General features: G+C 31.6%; 1 protein-coding gene across 2 annotated transcripts in view; it reads left to right on the forward strand.

Annotated features, from left to right (window-relative positions):
* Positions 1 to 383: 383 nt before the first annotated feature.
* The window catches only part of LOC129915851 (uncharacterized), a 337,223-nt gene continuing 317,134 nt past the window's right edge, over positions 384 to 20,472 (forward strand). Inside the window, exons 1-2 of one of the 2 annotated variants that reach the window (XM_055995543.1) lie at positions 384 to 540; positions 7,715 to 8,314. In XM_055995543.1, the coding sequence (XP_055851518.1) occupies positions 8,215 to 8,314 (100 nt within the window). In that variant the 5' untranslated portion in view covers positions 384 to 540; positions 7,715 to 8,214. Of the gene's footprint in view, positions 541 to 7,558; positions 8,315 to 20,472 lie in introns of those variants that run through there. The other variant, XM_055995542.1, reaches the window with a different exon arrangement.

Here is a 20,472-nt window from a genome sequence, read left to right on the forward strand (position 1 = left end):
AAGTTGGTTAACACTTCTTAACGGTTATGAAGATCCTACTATAGTACTAAATAGAGCCAAACTCAAATGTTTCTCTATATTATTTATTTTTAACCGTTTTTAACAGTTTTTCCCCCATTTAACTCTGTTATTTAACAGAAAAACATTTCAACTGCATCGCACATACTCAAACCTCTATAAACTCTCTTTACAACTTGTAGATTTTCCGCAATGGAAAATTTTGAAAGAGCCACAAATGGGGGATAATATTCTTCTTCACCAACATAAAACTCTTAAAGAGTGAGAATCAACAAATTTTACCTGCTGCTGCTTTTGTATCTCTTGGATACAAAAATTTAACATTATTTAGTCGACGGTTAAATACGAAACGGTTCGGTTGGTATCTTACACTGCAGCTCGGCTCGTACTTAGTTCGTCATTTATAGTTTTTTTTTTTTTTTTGAATAGAATGCAAAAAAATAAAGAAAAATAGATTTTTAATCCAAAATAGTTAATCTTTTTTCTTTAAACGAAAAATTGATATCTTAAGAATAAACAACGGTTAGTTAAAACTATCTTTAAACTAAAACCATAGATTAGTCTAGTACAAAAAAGTCTAACTACATTCTTATTTTCTGATTGGAATTGAAGTTCTTGTCATATCTATCCAATTAGCCCTATGATAGAATACAATACAGTACAGAAACCGAAATTTTTGTTATTCAATAATCAACCACGCGACAACACGACGAAAACGAAAATCCCATTAAAAACACGGGCATACCTATCATAAAAATCGAATAAAATTCAGTATTTTCCCTAATTCTGCTACTACGAATTACGAACGAAATCGACTACCCGTGATATTATATTTATCATGGTGTTTGTGTGTGTATGTTTGTGTATTACAGTGAAATAGCTGTTGAATAGCACAGCAAGTTATAATAAAGCTTGTGTATGTTTGTGTGTATTGTGTGGTGCTCTAATATCTAGTTGTGTATTAGTGGTTTACCTTCGTGGTTAAATATCGGTTTGCTAGAAAAAAAAAAAAAGAAATAACAAAACCTTTATGACCTCCCCCCTAGCTCTTACCCCCTTTTACCCTATCAACAAGAAATTGATGAAAAAAAAACAGTAACCGATTGTTCGACAATAACAATAGCAAACGGCTCCAGAACGGATACAAGATGGCAATGTTTTTTTTTTTCCCAAACAACAACTATTTTATTAAAACCCCTAAAATAATTCCCAAATTTTATGACAAAAATATGGTCTTTTCCGTTATTGATACTTTTTTTCAGCTTCTTCTTCTCTGTCCATTTCTAGCGAAAAAATTGCTCAGGTGAAGTTATATTTTTTTATGAGATGAAAAGAAATAGCACGGCTATGGAACGGCTATCTTCATTGCATCTTTGTGTTGGTGTAAAGATTTTTTTTGTTTTTGTTGTTGTTGTTGTTTTAATATGCGAATATAATAAAGGTGTATGGTAAATAAGATGAAGAATAAGAGTGGGAGTACTCGTACCTCTACGAATACCTTTACCTTACCTTTATAAATGAGATCGTATCTCTGCTCTGGCTCTGTGCTGTGAGTGAGCTGCCTGTGGAGGAAGTAGGTACTCGAAGTACCTACCCAATGCAGTTGTTATGGTTGTGTTACGTGCGAAGTACTTCGCCATCACACTCTCATCTCACTCTTATCCCCATGACCAAGGCCTAGTGGCCCCATTGGCATATCTCCCATACACTATACAGAATACAGCAGTATTGCAAACTGTCAGAGTTTTGTTATGCATGAACGAGAATTTGCTGTCAAAATCAGACATTTTACTTTTTTTTTCAGAGAGTCTGTCATTTTAGTGACATTTGAAGTTTTGATGAAATTAATGATTTTTTGATTTCAGAAATATGGTTTTTATTTTGGAAAAGGAAATATTTCAAGAATCTAGAAATGTGAAAGAAAATAGCAGAAGAAGGAAAAAAAAAAAACACAGAATTATAACCAGTAATATACTGCGCAGGTATCTGTGTTAACAAAGAGGTTTTTTCCTGTACGAGAGAATAACAGTGAGAGACATTTTGTTGATACAGAGGCAGAGGTAGCCTTTTTATATTCAACTCGAAGTCTCAACTCTTAAAGAAAATCCGCTCTTTTGTTATTGTGATGATGAAGATAACCCCGTGAAAAATGTAGTATTTTTTTCTGTTGTACATCCAACAGGGTTATGTTTTTAAATTGTTAATGGAGAACGCAGGTAGGATGTAGAATTTGTTAGGATAGCTCGTGTGTTGTTTTGACAATCATTGAAATTGAAAGATAGGTTAGGTCTTTATTTCTTATTTTTTAGGTCGTTTTAATTTATTATTGTTTGAGGAAGATACTGATTCGAAGGTATATTGTTACTAGTTCCGTCCTTGATTATGTTTAACATCATCAGTTAGAAATATTACGGAAGGTCAGCGAAGAAAAAAAATAATCACATACCTTGGACCTTTGTTCAATATGCAAAATAAGCATTAAATATTAATCACTTTTCTTGTTTAACAATTAATTAAGTACCTACTTGGGAGTGATTGGCGGTATTTTTTCCTTCGAAACACCTGCATTTTTTATTTTTAGCAATAATGAGATATGAATAATGTGAAGTCATTATTAATAAAACAAATATAATATGTGAGATAGAAGAAAACCTTAATAATAAGGTCCAAAACTGAAGGTTTGTTTTACTGAAATATTAATACGTCAGATGATTTTTGTTTTATAAAGACATCTTCGAAGTTTTGCTTGTGACTTTGAGTTAAATATCAAAAATATTGTGTTACAAAATAGAAAAAATGCATAATTAATTAATTAAAACATTTAATTATTAAATGATATTCCCTTTTTTTTAAGTCGTATGTGTCATAGTTTAAAAAAAATTATTTCGTTGGGCGCCACTTAACTTTTTGGTTTTGTTTTTTTTATTAAAAAAGAACTCAGTTCTGTTTGACTTTTTGCAAAATAATGATGGATTTTCGATTCTTCTTTAATGTAGGTAATTGTGTATCAATGAATGTGTGCCTAGGTTTCCTACTGCACAGAGAAAAATAGACCACATAAAATAGAACAAAAACAATAAGATTTCTCTATGGTTTTCATAGAAGAATTAAACCTTATTAAAACAATCGGGTTTTCCTTATTGTTTTAAAATCTGCACTTGTAGGGCTTTGAAAAAAAAAAAAAAAGACGACCAGGCCGGGAATCGAACAGGAGACTTCAAATCATTAGTCGCCCACCTTACTACCTGAACCAACCTGCCATGAAAATAATGATCACGATTTTTGTTCTAGTGCTAAGTTGCAACTTTTCAGTCAAATTTCAATAAGATTTTCTCTATAAAAATAATAAGAAATCTCCTTAAAAAAACCTTATTAATGGTTGATTTTAATAAGATTTGAATATTCTGAATATTGTTTCTTGTCTGGTATAAGATTTTGTATCTGACGTAGATTACAAAATAGGCACAAAGACTTTGTTTAAAAGTGGCACAGAATAGAACCCGAAAACTAGGTTAAGTAAGGCTACTTTTGCACTTATATAAATTTAGATCGATACCCTGGCGATTATAGCGCCCATTTAATGAAAACGTTATGTTGATCCTTGTCATTTAGACTATGAGTTATGGGAACTTTCTAGAATACTATAAAAAACTCGGTATGAAAAAAAGATAATTTCAATTCAGAATAAGGGATACCTTTCGGCTCTAAATTCTTTAAAAGTGCTGATGTTTTCTTACAACTTCAAATTGGGAGATTCATATAGGTATTGATAGACAAACAATTATCTAAACCTCAAGCCAAACTCCCAGCTCACTATAATTTCGAATTCAGTCTGGAAAGGAGGTATTTTCCGTGAAAACTTAGGATAAAGTCGAGGGTGAACTTAGATGGACTTAATTTTAGTCTTTCAAATCACTGCAGAATTCAGTTCCAAGAAAGATTTCTTCTAGTGATAATAAGTTTTACAAAAATAATGATATCTTATTTATTTATTCACATTTTTCAGATAGTTATGGATTAGCTTTGAGTCTCTGGACTCAGTGTATCTTGGCCGATAAGGCAAGATTCGAAAAGGTCTATAAGAACGACATATGGATTAGTGTTCTTTCAACCGATTTCTGTGAGAGTAACATTCATGAAGAGGAAACAATTTCTAATCTTCTGCAGACATCTAGTACTCTCGGTTAAACATGTAAACTTCTTTTTAATAATTTTTTTCTTTAGTAAGCCACTAATAACTTGTCCCTCTTGTTTCATGTGTACCTACCTTTTTTTTAGTCAGTAATGATCTTCACTTAATTTTTTCGGAGCACTATGGTCTATGGACCTTAAAATCATTTACTGAAAACTATTTTAACTCTACTAAACTAGGTATATTTCACCATCCTGGTTTCTGGTTTTATCAAAAAAATTATGCTTGAAGTTCAAGTAAATTTCAATACTATTGACGAACACACCAACGGCTTTTCTCCTTTTCATGCATGTCAGCTTAGTTTTTTGGACTCGGTGATAGATTGTTTTTTTTTGTTTTTTTTTTGTTCATGGAAAAACTGTTTATACGTGAAATTTTAATGTCTCACTTTTTGAAAATGTTCATTTAACTTAGATAACATATCCTGCAAAATTTCAATCAAAAAAATCTATTTTTACTCGTGGCCTAAACGACTTTGCTGATCTAAGTACGGAATTCATAGTCGTTACTCAAGTTCAGATTTTTCAAAACTTGAGCATTGACTTGAGAAAATATTTTTCTCAATTAAACTGACAATAAAATTAGACTGATTTGAGTACACTGTCATCTAAAATAAATATTTTTTTAATTATTTGCTATCGGTTTTTTCCTTTAATGTTAAATATCGTTAAATCGCGTCGAACACAAAATCAAATCCATATCGAATTATTAAAAAAAAAGTACATTCTTAGATGACAGTTTACATAAATGTAAATTAGTCAAATTTCTTTGCGAGTTTGATTGAGAAAAATATTTTCTCAAGTCAATGCTCAAGTTAAGAAAAATCTTAACTTGAGTAACGACTATGAATTCCGACCTAAGTTTTTAAACAATATTTAAGGCTCTTGGAACCACTGTTCAAACTAATTTGATAAATGTGAGATTTTGATTGTTCTTGAAAAGAATCTGATGTTTAAAACTTCCAAAAAGCCATTCTACCATCTATTCTTGCATACTAGTTTCACGAACACAGAAATGCTTGAAAGTTGTGAGTCAATTAGCTGTGCTCCTGTACCCAGACAAGTTTTTAACTAAAACTATAATCTGTTTCCTTCACCGAAAAAAAAAAATTGATAATAACAGCTATCAAATTAACATTTTTCAGTGACAAAAGTCGTCCAACAATTAAAATATCAATTTTGATATTTTATCATAATCATTTTGACATTTTTTAATTTCAGGTGGGATAGTGAAAATTTCACTTTGACAATTAAAATATCATTTTGACATTTTTTTTAAGTTTAAGTGGATAGTGAAAATTTCACTTTGACAATTAAAATATCAATGTTAACTAGATTTTACGTTTTAGTTTATTATAATGGAACCTATTTCTTTCCTTTTCATTTTTATTATTTTTATTATTTTAATAATTTTCTTTCTTTTTTCAAAACATTACTTAAAGGAAATATTCTTTACAAAATAATGGTGATATTATTTTTTCTATTATAGGTGATATAATTGTTTTGTTATTTTCTCCCAAACTATGTGAAGTAAAATCTTAGTGCCGATCAAATTTTCTCAGTAAATCATACATTTTACTTCGAAAAAACACAAAGCGCCTATAAATTAGTACACATTAAGAATTTTTTATTTAATATTTTTCAATAATTTGGAATGAGAAATTGATATGAAAAAATGATAATAAAATATCAAAAAAATTTCCAAAATGTGACATTTAAATATCATCCTGATAATAAAAATGTTGTTTTAACATTTTAAATATCATAAAACACATTTTATAGAGCATTTTTGGCTGATATTTAAAAAATGTTAATTTGATATTTAAAAAATGTTAAATTGATATTGGTTTTTTTTTTCGGTGTTGGTAAACACATTTTACACAATTTGAGTCTCTGTGTGTTCAAAATTCCTCCTGTAGAAACTGGATTATTTATTTTTTGTTTATATCTGCTATAAAGACAGCTTTTTAGTTTTTCATTTTCCAATTTTATTTTTATCAATTCTATAGAAATTAAGATTAAATCTTCAACTTAGAATTTCGTTTGTTGATACGAAACTTAAACTATAGTTATAGAGATAATTTTTGAATGAGAGATAAATTCAGCTTAAATGCTTATATAATTTGCGTGCCATTAAACGGTTTTGAATACAAAAGAAAACTTGTTAACAAAAGCAATCGAGTTTTATTTCACTCTGATGGCTTTTATTTCAATAAAAGTCTCAAGATATCAACTCATATTCCAGTCTTGAAAAGCTCCCGTCTAGATTACCCTATATAATAATCTCATACTATTTCTATATACATAATATTTCATTCTTCTCATTCAAGAACATTTATAATCTGCTACTGCACCTGTCAGTATTGAACTTCCGCATACGTATCTAATTTCCAACACGTTCGACGGCAGCACCACCAGCATTTTAAACCAGTATATCTTCTTCTTCTTCTTCTCTAATATATAAGTAATTCATCTGCACTAATTACTTGCTGTCACAATTTCATAGATTGTTGAGAAATCATTTTTCTTATCACAAAAATCTTTCACATCAAGATTTATCTACTACCTTTATAACCACAACGCAACAACAAACGTTCTATACACTTCTTACATGAAATTGCATTGCCCAGCCTATGGCGCATTTGAGAGTGTAGAATACGTACAAACAACCAACAGCTTGATGCTTCTATATGTATATTCAAGAAGATAGGTGTACTCACTTTGTGTATGCATAGAATAAATATATGTCTATCTATGCTATGGTCATAATATCCAATCTAATCACAGCTTCTCTCCCTCAATTTCATGGGATGCTTCTTTGGCCATCGTCGATGTCTAAATCCCGTTTTGGTGTATATCGACTTTGTGTGTGCAATCAAATTATACTACACACATGTCAGATGTAAAAGGGTGTCTTTTTCTTTGCTTTTAATAGAGAATTTCTGGTTAAAGTTTTTAGTCCTTTTCTGTTAGATCCTTTATCTAAAACCCAGATATTTTGTGAAACGGAATAAAACAAATTGGATTGACCTAACACAAATTTAACACTGAAAAATACTTTCTGAAACAAAATGAACACTTCACACCTAAAAATAAAACACCCTGTACTCTGAACGTGCGTCTTGTTTTGTTTCGGAGTTGGGAAAACAGGATATCGTCGGGATAAGCTTGAGTATACCTATTTGCCTATTCTATACACACACTTCTATGTAGCCACAACATCATAACCGTCTTTATCCGTATAGAACGTTAGATATTGTGCACTAGAAATTTACCGTTAAACACCGACCATTAATAACCACGGAACGAAGGTTAAGGATAATTAAGCATAGCATTTTTCATTTCCATTCAATTTATTATTAGCTCCATACAATCGATTAAAATTTAAATTCGAATTAATCACTTATACTTAATTCATTTTAAAGCCGGTCTCGTGTCCTTTAAAACCGTTATCTACTCTGTAATGCAAATCAAATATTAAAATCCCTCTTTTTTCGAATTTCAGTGATTGTGTTTAAACAAAAAAAAAAAAAAATAGTTAAAACCTTAAAAAATGTACAATCAGCGAAAGTAATAGTAAAATCGTGTGTGTGTGTTTTATCATTGCGTTGCGTTGACAGATGTCAATGTCAATAGTTACGCGTCACACTAGCCCATATACTAGTAGTATAATACAGTATTTTATCGACATCATCATCGCTGTCAATTTTGCCAAAAATTGGTTTAACGCTACTGCTCCGGGGGCAGTAGAAGACCAGTTGTTGCAATTTTTTATTAAAGGTGGAAACAGTGTGTTTGTGAGGTGGCAAAGGCAATACCCTTGATTCTGAATTACCACCGGAAAATAACCTCCGCCCTCATCTCAACCAGATACGGTATTACCGCCCGCCAACGCCAACTATACAATACCACCACTACCACTATCACCAGAACTGCCATTGTTTTTTTGGTCGTGTTCCAACAACAACAACAACATTGGTATAGCCCAGCCAGTGCAACGACATCATGAATTGGATATTTCTTGGTGTTATTGTCCTATTGGCGCACAAGGAGTATGATGGCAATTTTTTTGGAATGGCCAGTCCATCACCACTTCGTTTACCAGGTGAGTCATATTGCATTTTTTTTTCACTCCAGTTTTTTATATCTTTATGTTTTTTTTTTTTTTGTTTAATTCTTTTGTTTGTTTCATTTGCTGATGAGTTGTATTTAATTTGTCTGGGTGAAATTATATTATATAGCTGGTTTACTGTTATTTAATTGAAATTGAGTGTATCTTTGTTTGGGTTGTTTTTATTTTAATAACTTTTTTTGGAGATGACACGTAATGAACATGAGCAATAAACTTGTTGATACATATTTGGTAATCGTTCAAGCGATTTGTTGTTTATTAATTCTATTTTTAATATTAATAAAGGATTTTTTTATTGTTTTTTGTTCATTTTTATAAATTTTAATCAATGTTGTCGATTGTGACTATAAAGCAGTTTTTCTTAATACTTTTGTTAATATACATTTCCAATTGTTGTTTATAAATTAAATAGAGGAAATCTTAGACCAAGGATATTGTTAATACCATAATTTTGTGAGAGAAACGACAATCTATTAGATCAGTAATTAGTTGAGATGTTAAAGTAAAAACATTTTGTTGGATACTTTTGTATTTATGAGTACAATGTTAATATCACAGCTTCGAGGCTGTATGCGTTATAAGTACCTAATGATTTTAAAATTTATGAGGTTTTTAAATTTGGAAATTTTTTTTTTTATAATGACTTTTAACGTTATTGTTACAAGCAGGAACAAAAACAATATTCAATGACTTTCCTTAATCAGTTCAAATTAAAATCATAATACAAATTTTTTTCGCTAGATGTGTTTTAATTTGATTTTAAAGTTTAAAAAATAGTTTTTCCAATGACAGATTAATGTGCAATAAATTTGCTTCTTCTTCTTTATTTCTTTTCTAAATTTATAGAAAAAAATGTAAACGGGCTGAATTTTGTGATACAATTTTTTTTATACAAAAAAAATGTTACGCATACGCCAGAGTGACCCCCTTTTTTTTAGATTTGTCACTTAAAACTAATGGCAAGCACCAATGGTTCTATTAAATCTTGGTTTTATAACGAAATCAAATAAAAACAACCAATGCAAGTCAAAAAAGGAGCTTTATGTATCTTTTTAAAAAGGAATTTTCTATTTAGGCAAGAGTAGTCTCGATTTTGTCTCATATTATTCAAAATATAGATTAGTCTCGTTTGCTGCATTTTATCTTAGATGGGAACTTGAAATTGTTAAGACACTTTCAGTTGGGATAAACGAAATGCCATATTTTGACAGAACGCTTCAGTGAAGAAGAAAACAGAAATTTTTCTTTTTGTAATAGTGGTTAGAAAATTTCAAAAGAAAGAAGTATTAAGTTCACTTAGTGAAAGTTATTACAAGAGCGTTCCTTCAGTAGACTTGATTCAATACCTATCTTCCCTGAGTGGGTCTCATTTTTTTTGTTAGAATATTCTTTTCCCTAGTATCATCTCTTGATTTTACTAATAATTATGGGCTACCATGCATGTCAAACGGAGCAAGAAAATAGGCCGTCCAAATAAGCACCAATGTGACGTATAGTACAAACCATTTCTGCATAAAAAAAATCTGACGCAGTCTGATAGAAATTTTAAGAACTTTTTTCAACAAAATTAAACTTTTTTTGTTGCCGAAACAAAAATATACTTTTCGGAAGCTTTTCGGTGTGCTGAACTCGAATCCGAAGTCGAAAAAAATTAATCAGCTCTCGTTTTTGAAATATTACCGTTAGAAAATGCAGTACTTCGGACCTTATTCTTTTATATAAGGAAAATTGTTTGAGCGTATTTAGTAACGCTTTTTTATTTTCCACCTTTTTAAATCTGTTTAAATCTTTCCGATATCTTTTTTACTGCCCGAGATATCCTCAGTTGTTTGGTATTTTTATAAATTTTATAACGTCATTATCTCCTTTATGATGTATTAAGCCAAACCCACTTACTTCATTTTAAGATATCTTGGGCAATACAAAAGATATTGAAAAGATTTAAACAGGTATTGAAAGATGGAAAACAGTTCTTATAGAAACCGTTACTAAATATGCTCAAACAATTTTCCTTATACAAAAGAATAAGGTCCGAAGAACTCAAAAAAACGTTTTTTTTTGCATTTTCTAACTTTAATATCTCAAAAACGGGAGCTGATTAGTTGTTTCTGACTTCGGATTCGAGTTCACCGAAAACCTTTAGAAAAGTATATTTTTGTTTCGGCAACAAAACCCTTGTAAACCAGTGTAATCATTGCAAAAAATTGCTTAACGCATTAAAATTGCTTAAAACAACTTGAATTTGCTTTATATTTTTTTTTTTTAATATTTTTAAAATAAGGTGATTCCACTTAAACTCAGTTAAATTTAATGTGAACTTCATATTATTTTAATATGAATGTTCATCTTAAAAAAACGACCAAAAATAAAAATTTATAAATTATAGTCACACTTTAGCTTAACTTGCAGTTTATCGTTCTTATTTCCAAAAGTGAGATAGCACGATGGTAAGACACTAGCCTAGTAACTCAACAGTTGTAGGTGCGATCCCCGGTGGCTGCCATTTTTTTTTTTCTTAGCAAAAAAAACATGCAGAAATCCGCTTAAATTAAGGTGCGATCCGCTCAATTCTATGTGGTATGTTTTCTCCGTGTATCTACTCTTTTATTTTTAAAATCAAACAAACAATAAGTCTCTCGCTCAGAAAGAGCCGGAGTTATGAATGTTTTAGAAAATAGTTTTCAGTTAAAAAAAAACACCAAGCTGTTAGATTTTCGATCCTTTCTATTTTCAAAAAAAAAAAAAACTTGAAAATAAAAAATGAAGAAAAGATTATTATTTTGTATGAACTCAGTGAACTCTTTTGACTCATGAAATGATTTCAAGGACTTTTTGTTTTGTTTTTTTTTTTTTTTTTGAGAATTAACAATTTTCAGTTTGTTATTCAAAAAATGTAAATTCCAATCATGCATATTATTCGAGTTGGCAAAATTAAATTAAATTTTAATATTTGCTTACTTCCTACACACGGGTGAGCTCCAGTCCTCCAGGGTAAAATTATATGTACCTATAACAAAAAAAAAATATTTCTTTTTGCAGAAAATTTCTTCTTAAAAACTCATTAAGCTGCCTTACAAAAAAAAAAAAAAAAACGAAATTCCTAAACAAAATATTTGACTTCATAAACAGTCGCAATTTATGCAGCCTCTTGTGCAAATATTAATATTTTTTTTTCCATATTATACGAAGTATATTTTCAAATAAACCTACGTGCTTCAAGATTAAAAATCTTCATTAAGCTGCTTAACATCATCACGTACTACAAATAAACTTATTCAAAAAAAAAAAACCAAACCAAACAATTCCAGCTGAAACAGCATAACAATAATAACAAACAACAACAACAAAAAAAGTTCATAACCTCAAATCTTCGAAACCTGATTATTCTTTAGGATATGTATAAAAAGTAATTGCATGTATAACCAGGCAGCCAACAAATGGGAATAGCAAATCATCAATAAGCCTAGAGCCTTAATGCGATATATACAATTCTTGTACACAAATCACCATATAGCTCTCTCTCTCTTTATACACAAAATTGTGTTCTGTTGTGTATAGAGAGCTTCCAGAGTCATGTTCATCAGACTTACATTTATATACCTACATAAAGCCAAAAAAGATTCCAAAGAAGCCTATACAGAAAACGAACATAGTAAACAGAGTCTATACAGAGAGTATTCCCTTAATGCCACAAGGTTCACGGAATGGAGCAACGCTATAAATTCGATTCCACAAGGAAATCCTTTTTGCTATAGCTCTGTTATATGTGACTGGATTCTGTTTAGCAGACACATATTCAAAGTTCAGGGATAAAAGGAGCAAATATACAGCAAAAAACTTATTGGAAAAAATAAATCACTCGATAGACAGATGGAGGTAAGGAATAAAAGGTGAATCGGATATAGACAAACTTTTGCTTTCTTTATAAAGTCAAGCCCGCACGCTACTTTAAATGCGATTGACATTTCTAATTAAATTCATATTTAAAGTGGTGACAATCCGTCAGGTGGTTCTTTTCACTAAGTTTTCGCTCATACACAGAATTGCTGCTGCCATTGCCATAAAATCAATTAAATCTTCACTTTCGTTCAGGAAATTAGCATAGAATTTCGTACTTCCGTTTGAAATCAATAAATTGTTTTTTTGTTTTCATGTTTTTCCCCTTATGGCCCGGCAAAAAACGAAAAAAAAGAAGTAGAAGAAATACAGATGTCAAAGTATAAACAGTTTGTTGGCACAGTCCCAGCTTATTGACAACCCAGATGAGATTTACCCTGCGAACTGAAGAACGATTTATGCTTCTTTTTGTTTTTTTTTTTGCTTTCTTCTCTTTGCCTGTCCATCAATCGATTTGAGGGCAAAAAAAAAAAACAACACCAGTCTTTGTGAGTCTTTGACTGACTCTCCCCTTTTTCAAGGAAAAAACTTTGAACTCTTCAATCAATAGTCCATCAATCAAAATGTGCAATTAGTGCAAGCATACCAAAAAAAAATAAAGCAAAAAACAAGTCAAGTTCTTGAGAAATGTCTAACTGAGCTATAAGATGTCAAAGGCAAAGAACCGTTTTTGCTTCGTTTTCTTTTGGGGGAAAGTTTTTTTCCTTGCTTTCGTTTTCAGCCTCCGAATAAGTGAGAGGTGTTTTCTTTTTTTTTTCCTAGAAAAAAAAACATGTGACATCTGTCAAATGAAAGTGGATCATCAATAAAATAGTTTTTATCATCTTTAAGTTAACCTTTTCGAGGCCTAAAAACAAAAACCTGTGACCTAAAATCGTTAACCTTTGACATTCATTCTGTCAAAAATAAATTATAATATCGATTCGAAGCTGTTACCAAAATAAAATTAAGCTCTTTTCCACAAGGGTATTATAATTATAGAGCTGCTTCTGCTGTTGAAAGGCTTAACCTTAACTGAGAAATCCCCCTCTCTTTCATGCTAACTTAATTAGCTTCTTGCTGCTTTGTGCTTCACGAAATAAAGCCTCATTCAGCTATAAGCCTCTTCTCTTCAGTAGATAGATACTCACAGTACTGTGAGTTGCAATTCACTTTTATACAAAAAGACAAAAAAAAAAGAATATAAACAACAAGTCAAGCCGCAAAATGTGAATGAGTAGGTAGGTAGGCAGCTCGCTCATCCTTGATATACAGCCAAAAGTGAAAGAGCTTTCATGGATGAAGAGGGAAGATTCTCACTCGTTTAAACTGACTTTAAACCCCCCCCCCCTTCCCCTCGACTCTCTTTATACTTCCTGTGATGGTTGTTTTTTTGTTCACAAAGAAGCCACAAAGAGTGCAAATGAATGAATTCTAACGCGCCGCCACAACCCAACGTGCATCCGTAAAGTGCACCACATTTTGGCACAAATAAAGATTTTAACTCACAAAAAAAAAAATAGATAGAAAGATAGAACAAACATTGAAAGATACACATGGCCTTGACCGAAGATTTATTGGATCACTCTCTGCTGACTGGACTATTTGGACTCTGTGCTGCGCCTCTATGTCTGTACCTACTTTTAGTTCAAATTCACAAAAAAAAAAAAATATTGTGAATGAAGCTTTGAATGCTTAAACAAACTTTGTGGCAAAATGGGAAAAAAGCTGGTTCTAAGTGTACTGCATATAGCATACTTATGTTTGAATGGTTTTTTAGAAAAAGCAAACTATATGCATAAGATACTGACCACAGTTTCCATTTGAAATCACAAAATCTCTCCAACCAAGTTCGAGAAACCCAAAAAGATTGGGGGAGAACTCGACGTACCTATCTTTGTTTATCTTTTTTTTTTTGAAACGACAAAACTAATGAAATGAAAATGAAAAATGCATGATAAAAATACAAAAATACTCTCTGGGAGATAGGGAGAAAAAAACTTAACTAAACATAAAATAAGAAAAGAAGAAAAGAAAAAAACAACAAAACATTTGCACTTGAGAAACTTTCAACCACCACTACATTTTCCTTAACTAAGGATAGCCAGGATATTGAACGAAGACGGGACACACAAATTATATCAGGGTGGGCCTCAGAAGAAAATGACAACTAGGCCAACAAATTCTTAATAAGAAAATGTTTGAAAAATTGGAGAGTTTTGAAAAGTCTGGCCCCTCTGTTTTCGTAAGGCTCAGCTTAAAATTTCGATAGCCATTTTGATTTTCAAATTCAAGTAAAGTAAAACTAAAGTTAAGTTAATATCCGCTTCAACCAAAAAAAAGATATCTAATTATCCCAGTCTTTAGCTAATTTTCTTTAGATTCTTAATTAAGGTCTTCCGCTATAACACTGTGTCCATTTAGGTTCAAATACAAAAGACCAATCACGCTTTAGTTAGGTAGGAACTGCAGCTTCATATTCCAATTTTAGTTTTGAATACCATAACCCTTTTGTGATCCTGAATATTTTCGGATCGGTAAAATGAGTTTATGGCGCAGGAAAGCCGGGACTTCATCTTGGTTTATGTTTATTAGCTTTATAGGATTTTAAAAGTAAGCCACTATTTAAGTGGGTTTCTTTCGGAGGCCAATATCATCATCTTGGAAGTTATGCGTTTGCGCCTCTGAAAGTAACCAAATTTCCATCGAGCAAAATCGCATAGCCTTTAACGAATTGTCCTAAGAAAAGTCCTATATACATGTTTTTTTCTATTGAAACGTGGTCCCGAAAGCCTGTCATCAAAACTGAACACAGGCTGGACCTTAGAAGAGGAAATCTACTAAGTGGAAGTGGTTTTGAAGCCACGAGGTAGACATTGTAGCGTTGTCAATATTTTAGACGTGATCCACCTATTTGGGCCGCTGTATTTTCAGGTTTTAGACTCGGTTAATTCTGTTATCGGAAAGCTCGTAGTTGATTCCTTCAGCCTATACATTTCAACAATACACTTACGTCCGAACATTATTCAAAAAAATCTATGTTTCAAAAAAGCAGATTTCCATTAGATCTTGAAAAGGCCGGGTTTGTTCATAATTACTTAGAAGGCTTTACAACTTAAATAATCTTTTAGCTGAAGAAAGCAAGGTTGATGCTATTTAGGGAATAAAAGAAAGTGCTTTTATCCTGGACGTAACGGTTAGTATATATATGTAACTATCTACTTTTTCGAAGGTTCTGGGTTCAAATCCAGCTTCTATTTTACATCTTGAGTCCATCTTGTAGGGAATGGTAAAAGTGTCAAAAAGTAATATGAATCCTATCTTAAGGTGCCTGTCCGCTTCCTGAGATTTTAGTTTTTGGAAAGCCACTCAACTCTCAAGTCTCAAGGAGTTTCACGATAACTTGTGATTACTAGCAGCATATTTCCTGACAAATGCATCTGATAATTGCAGATACCCTTTTTTAAAGTGTAGGTCACTAGGCCTTGGTTTATCATGCAACAAATTTTCGTAGTAATCATTTTGAAGTTATTTTTGTGCAATGTGAAATTTTGTCCAAGTGGACAAGTTGCGCGCTAAAAATTTATTAAATTTCTTCTTCATTCTGGATGTGACCACACAATGCCTGATTTCCAAACACCTACCATACATTCTTCTTACCAAATTTTACAAGTTACCTGAGTTTTGTGAGTTTTGCATCTGATTAAGTCATCTACCGATGACTATGAGGAATATAATTCACAGTAGCGATTTTTCTTCAGTTGTTATTGAAATGCTCCAGAAAGAGGTTTTTATAACATCATCAAAAAATCAATATCATACGAATAAATTGCAATAGGATATTAAAGTTGAAAGAAAGACAGGCTTTTAAAACCTCCTTTTATAAGTTAAAATTAAAAGTTTCAGAGATGAAAAAGTCTAAAATTAAGAGACTTGCCATCACTATAGCGTAATGTCGTATCAGTGTCGATGTTCTCAAATGCTAGGCCGGGTAAGAAGGTTCTTAAAGTAATGTGTTCTGAAAACGTTCGAGCTCATATAAGGTGTTCAGAAGTAGTTTGAAAGCTTCCATCAAACAAATACCAAAGCCTGCTCAAAAAAAATCTTAATACCAACTAACTTTTGTTCTTGGAGCCCTGAAACGATAAGAATTTCATCCCCATACCAGCCATGAGTAACACAAGTATACTCAAGAGAATCAAGCGAAACTGTAAGAAACTTTTACCCCAATCATCGCAAACAAAATAAAAACAAACAAACAAAAAAGAACCTGAAACACAAAACAAAAGAGACAAAAAAAGAAAAAAAACCCTTGACTATTATGGTAATGAAAATGGAACAAAAGGCATGATAACGAGGAACAATGGCCACTCTGGTATCGAAAATCCGAGGACATTGGACATGCATCGGTGAGATCCTGCTTCAAGTGGCACTGATGCTTGCTTATTTCCGAAACTACACACTACAAAACTACTGTTTTGTTTTTTTTTTTTTGGAGAATGCTTCCCACTAACAAACAGGACTCAAGGGAGTTTGGGTTTCGAATTCGAATACCCAGACCCGGAGATTCAAAACAACGCCATGTGTTCTAGTTAAGTACACTTACAGTACCTACATATCCATGCATAGGTACCATTCACAAGTGGATAATAAGGAATCCTGGGCATTGCATGCAGCTGGTCCTGGTGGCTGGTGTGCTATGGTGGTCCTGATGGTCCTGGTTGTGCCCGACAACAAACATACGACTATCTGAGACTATATCTATAGTTTTTTTTTTTGTTATTTTCTCTCCCCAGATAAGTGAATGTAGAAAAGAGGATTATACACACAAGTGTAAAATGGGTGCCAGGAGGGAAATCCCTTTTAAATACCTGTAATTAATGAAAATGTATATTTTTCCGTGTTGTTGTATATCGTAATGGGTTTTTGCAATTGTATAGCAAAAAGTATATATAAATGTATACATATTGAATTCACTATGGGTTTTTATTTGTTCGAGATATATAGAATGAAATGGGGTGACGTTAAGTACCATATATTCCTATTAATGCACATAACTATTCTACCATGCATCCCACATTTCGGATACAACATATAATGTTGTATGGAATGGATTTCAATTTAAAAGCATTGCAATGCAAAATATACAGTTGAAATAAGTATCTACCAAATAGCTTTAGAAATAGATTTTGTTCTATGAAAATTTCAAATTATAATACGGAATTTAAAATTGTGATTTTAAACTCATATTAATGATTCAGCGAATATTCTAAAATAAATATATTTTTCAATGAAGTCATTTTCAATAAATTGAAATTGAAATTGAAACATATCTAATCTATTCACTCAGTTGCTGATAGTTTCAGAAAAGCTGCTTTTCTGTTTAAAACTTTTTTTTTTAATTTTTAGTGAATTGCTAATTTTATAATACATACCTAGGGGAGAGTGGGGCTAAAAGTAACAGGGGTAAGAATTAACAGCTAAAAAAACGGTGTTCCTTTCAATATTAAGAAACGCGTGAAAGAGAAAAATGTTAATTTTTTCCATATCTACCGGCACATTTTCTTCAGTTGAAGATTTGACGGCAGGTTAAGAAATTATACTAGTAGTGCCCAAAAAAAGCAGGTTTGTAACTTTTTTTTTTAAATTTTATTTTAAAATTGTAAAATAATTTTTTAAATAAGTACCAGAGATCAAACCTTGCTCTTTGCCTAGCTTTCAGGGAAGAAAGATCTAATTCAACGTTCAACTTAACAATTTTTTGGGACGTACCCCACTTTTTTCTTACATACTGTAAAATCGTTTAACTACTATAACTAATAACCCTGGATATGAATGTTTGTAATTGAGTTTGTATTTATTTTGGAATTGCAAACACATTTTAAACCACCACTTGAATTTATAAACCTTATAACCAATTTTGAATTCAAATAACTTTAATTTAAGACTTCTGTCGAACCTTCTCCGTAAATCTTGGATTTGCTCCACTTTTTTTAAAATTTGCACCAAAGTTTCATGACTCGGGCTCTTTTTTATTATAACCGATTTAAAATACATAAATATTAACATATAAAGGTATTTTTTCTCCTATTTTTAGTTCTTGGTACAACCTAACCCGGTGTGTGTTACACTTTGCCCCGTATATGGGGTAAGTTGAAACAACACGAATTTTTTTTTTGAAAGCTTTATTTTTCATTATTACCGTTAGGTTTTGCTAATTTTTTTGTGATGAATCTTGCAGCTAAAACATGGGTTTAATTTAAAAAAGGTCTAGTTGACTTATTTTCAAATTTGTAGGAGGACCATCGGTTTTAGTAAAAAGTGTTACATTTGGCCCCCCTCTCCCCTACATGCTTTTTTGTATCTAAAATTTTCGAAAAAGTTTTATTTAACTTCAGAACTGGTATCGAATTTCTGTTATGAGAGGAAAATTATTCGAAATTTGCGTAGGAAAAGCGTTAACCCATTTTAAACATCAAGTGGTACGCGAAAATCATTATCATTTAAATTTGGACTTTGATTTAAGGCTGTTTTAAGGTTCTTGACTTATTGATACACATCTTTAAAACTTCCCAGAAAAAAGAACCTGGGAGCCGCTAAATTAAGACATACATACTTCAGAACTATAGCGTGCTGCTAACTTTTTATTTTTCAAAACTAACACTCAAAAACGAAGACCAGAATAAGCATGAAAATTTAATTTCTTAATCAAACTATGCATTTTTCTAAAAGGATTTTATATGATTCATTTTGAATGTGAGATCAGAAAAATATATATGACGTCACATTTTCGCAGTAGTTGTTAATTTTGAAAAACACGACGTCATAGTTTTTTAATTAATAATGAATTAATCACTTAAAAAAGTTAAATTTGTTTAAATTATCCTAATAACATTTTTAAATCATTCCTTTTTTAGGTGTTGGTTGTTAAAACAGTCGAACCCGCTTGACAAAAAAAAAACTAATTTTGAAATAAATAAATTGGATGAAATAAATTAAACATTTTAAAGGATTAACTTTTAAAACATCTGAGTAGTTCTGTTAAGCGGGTTTCGCAGTAAATATTTATTTTAAGTACTCTCTATTCATTTTATTAATACGAAGTTTGGACGTACCGGATTTGTACACCAAATGCCTCGTGATTTACTAAAAAAAAATTGAAATCCTCAATTTGTGAAGTTATTTTAATTGATTTTAAGTTAGACTTTTGGTGAAAAATAAATTTTAAAACTTTTCATTTTTACTTGATAGAAAGTTTAATTTGCTATGAAAGTGTCCTTGAGCCATTTCAAAGTTAAGCTTGGTTTTCGAGTTAAATCAAAAAAACTGAAAACCGACCAGTGTTGCCGTTTTCTCAGGAATGCACACGTAGATTTAGTAGCACTTTTGGCTGAAATATATAATCAAATTTAGCATTAACTTGTTCGAATTTGTTCAATTTTTGGCACTCCGGTCTATTAAAAAGACTAAGGCTAGGCGCACTCATGCGATTTTAGTCGCGCGATTATTCAATCGCAAAAATGGATCACAAGGATTTCAATGCCTGTGCACACACATGCTTCCCGCGATTAAAAATTAGAAAATTGTGTCTACAGTCATTGAAATTGTTGTCATCTAATTTGCGACTGAATAATCGCGCGATCAAAACCGCATGTGTGCGCCTAGCCTAAGGGTGGAATTCATAGTCGTCACTCAGGTTGTGAAATATCTTAATCATTCGCTCAAGCGAATCCTTATTCACAGTCATCACTAAAGTCGAAATTACTCTCAAGTGAATGTCTCAGGAGGCTTTTTTACTTGAGGAAACGCTTACCTAAGTTTTTTTTCAGTCAGTTGACATTAAAACGCAAGTGTCATTGCGAGCGTTTATTTTTTGTATCAATCGTCAAGCTACATTAATATTAAACTTCGAGAAAAGACCAATTCTGAATCATATTTTTGGTTTTGTTCTTTAATTTTGTAAAGTCATTCTGATATCTAAAAAAATCGATTTAATTTCATGCAAAAATAACTTCTTTTCTTTGTCGAATCAATTTGAACTTCATTTTGTAACGTGCAGAATAATGCCGGCAGATATTTTATTCAATTACTTACAGACTTACACTCATAGGTCATACATTTCAGCTGGTGCGTCATACAACAGACCAAAACCAAAACCACAAAAAATAATATTACCAAAACATTTGAGGTCAATGCTGTCAATCGCCGCAGCGTTCAACCGGCACCAACAACACTGCTTGCTAGCTCTCAACTTT

This window comes from Episyrphus balteatus, chromosome 3, assembly GCF_945859705.1.
Source record: "Episyrphus balteatus chromosome 3, idEpiBalt1.1, whole genome shotgun sequence".
NCBI lineage: Eukaryota > Metazoa > Arthropoda > Insecta > Diptera > Syrphidae > Episyrphus > Episyrphus balteatus.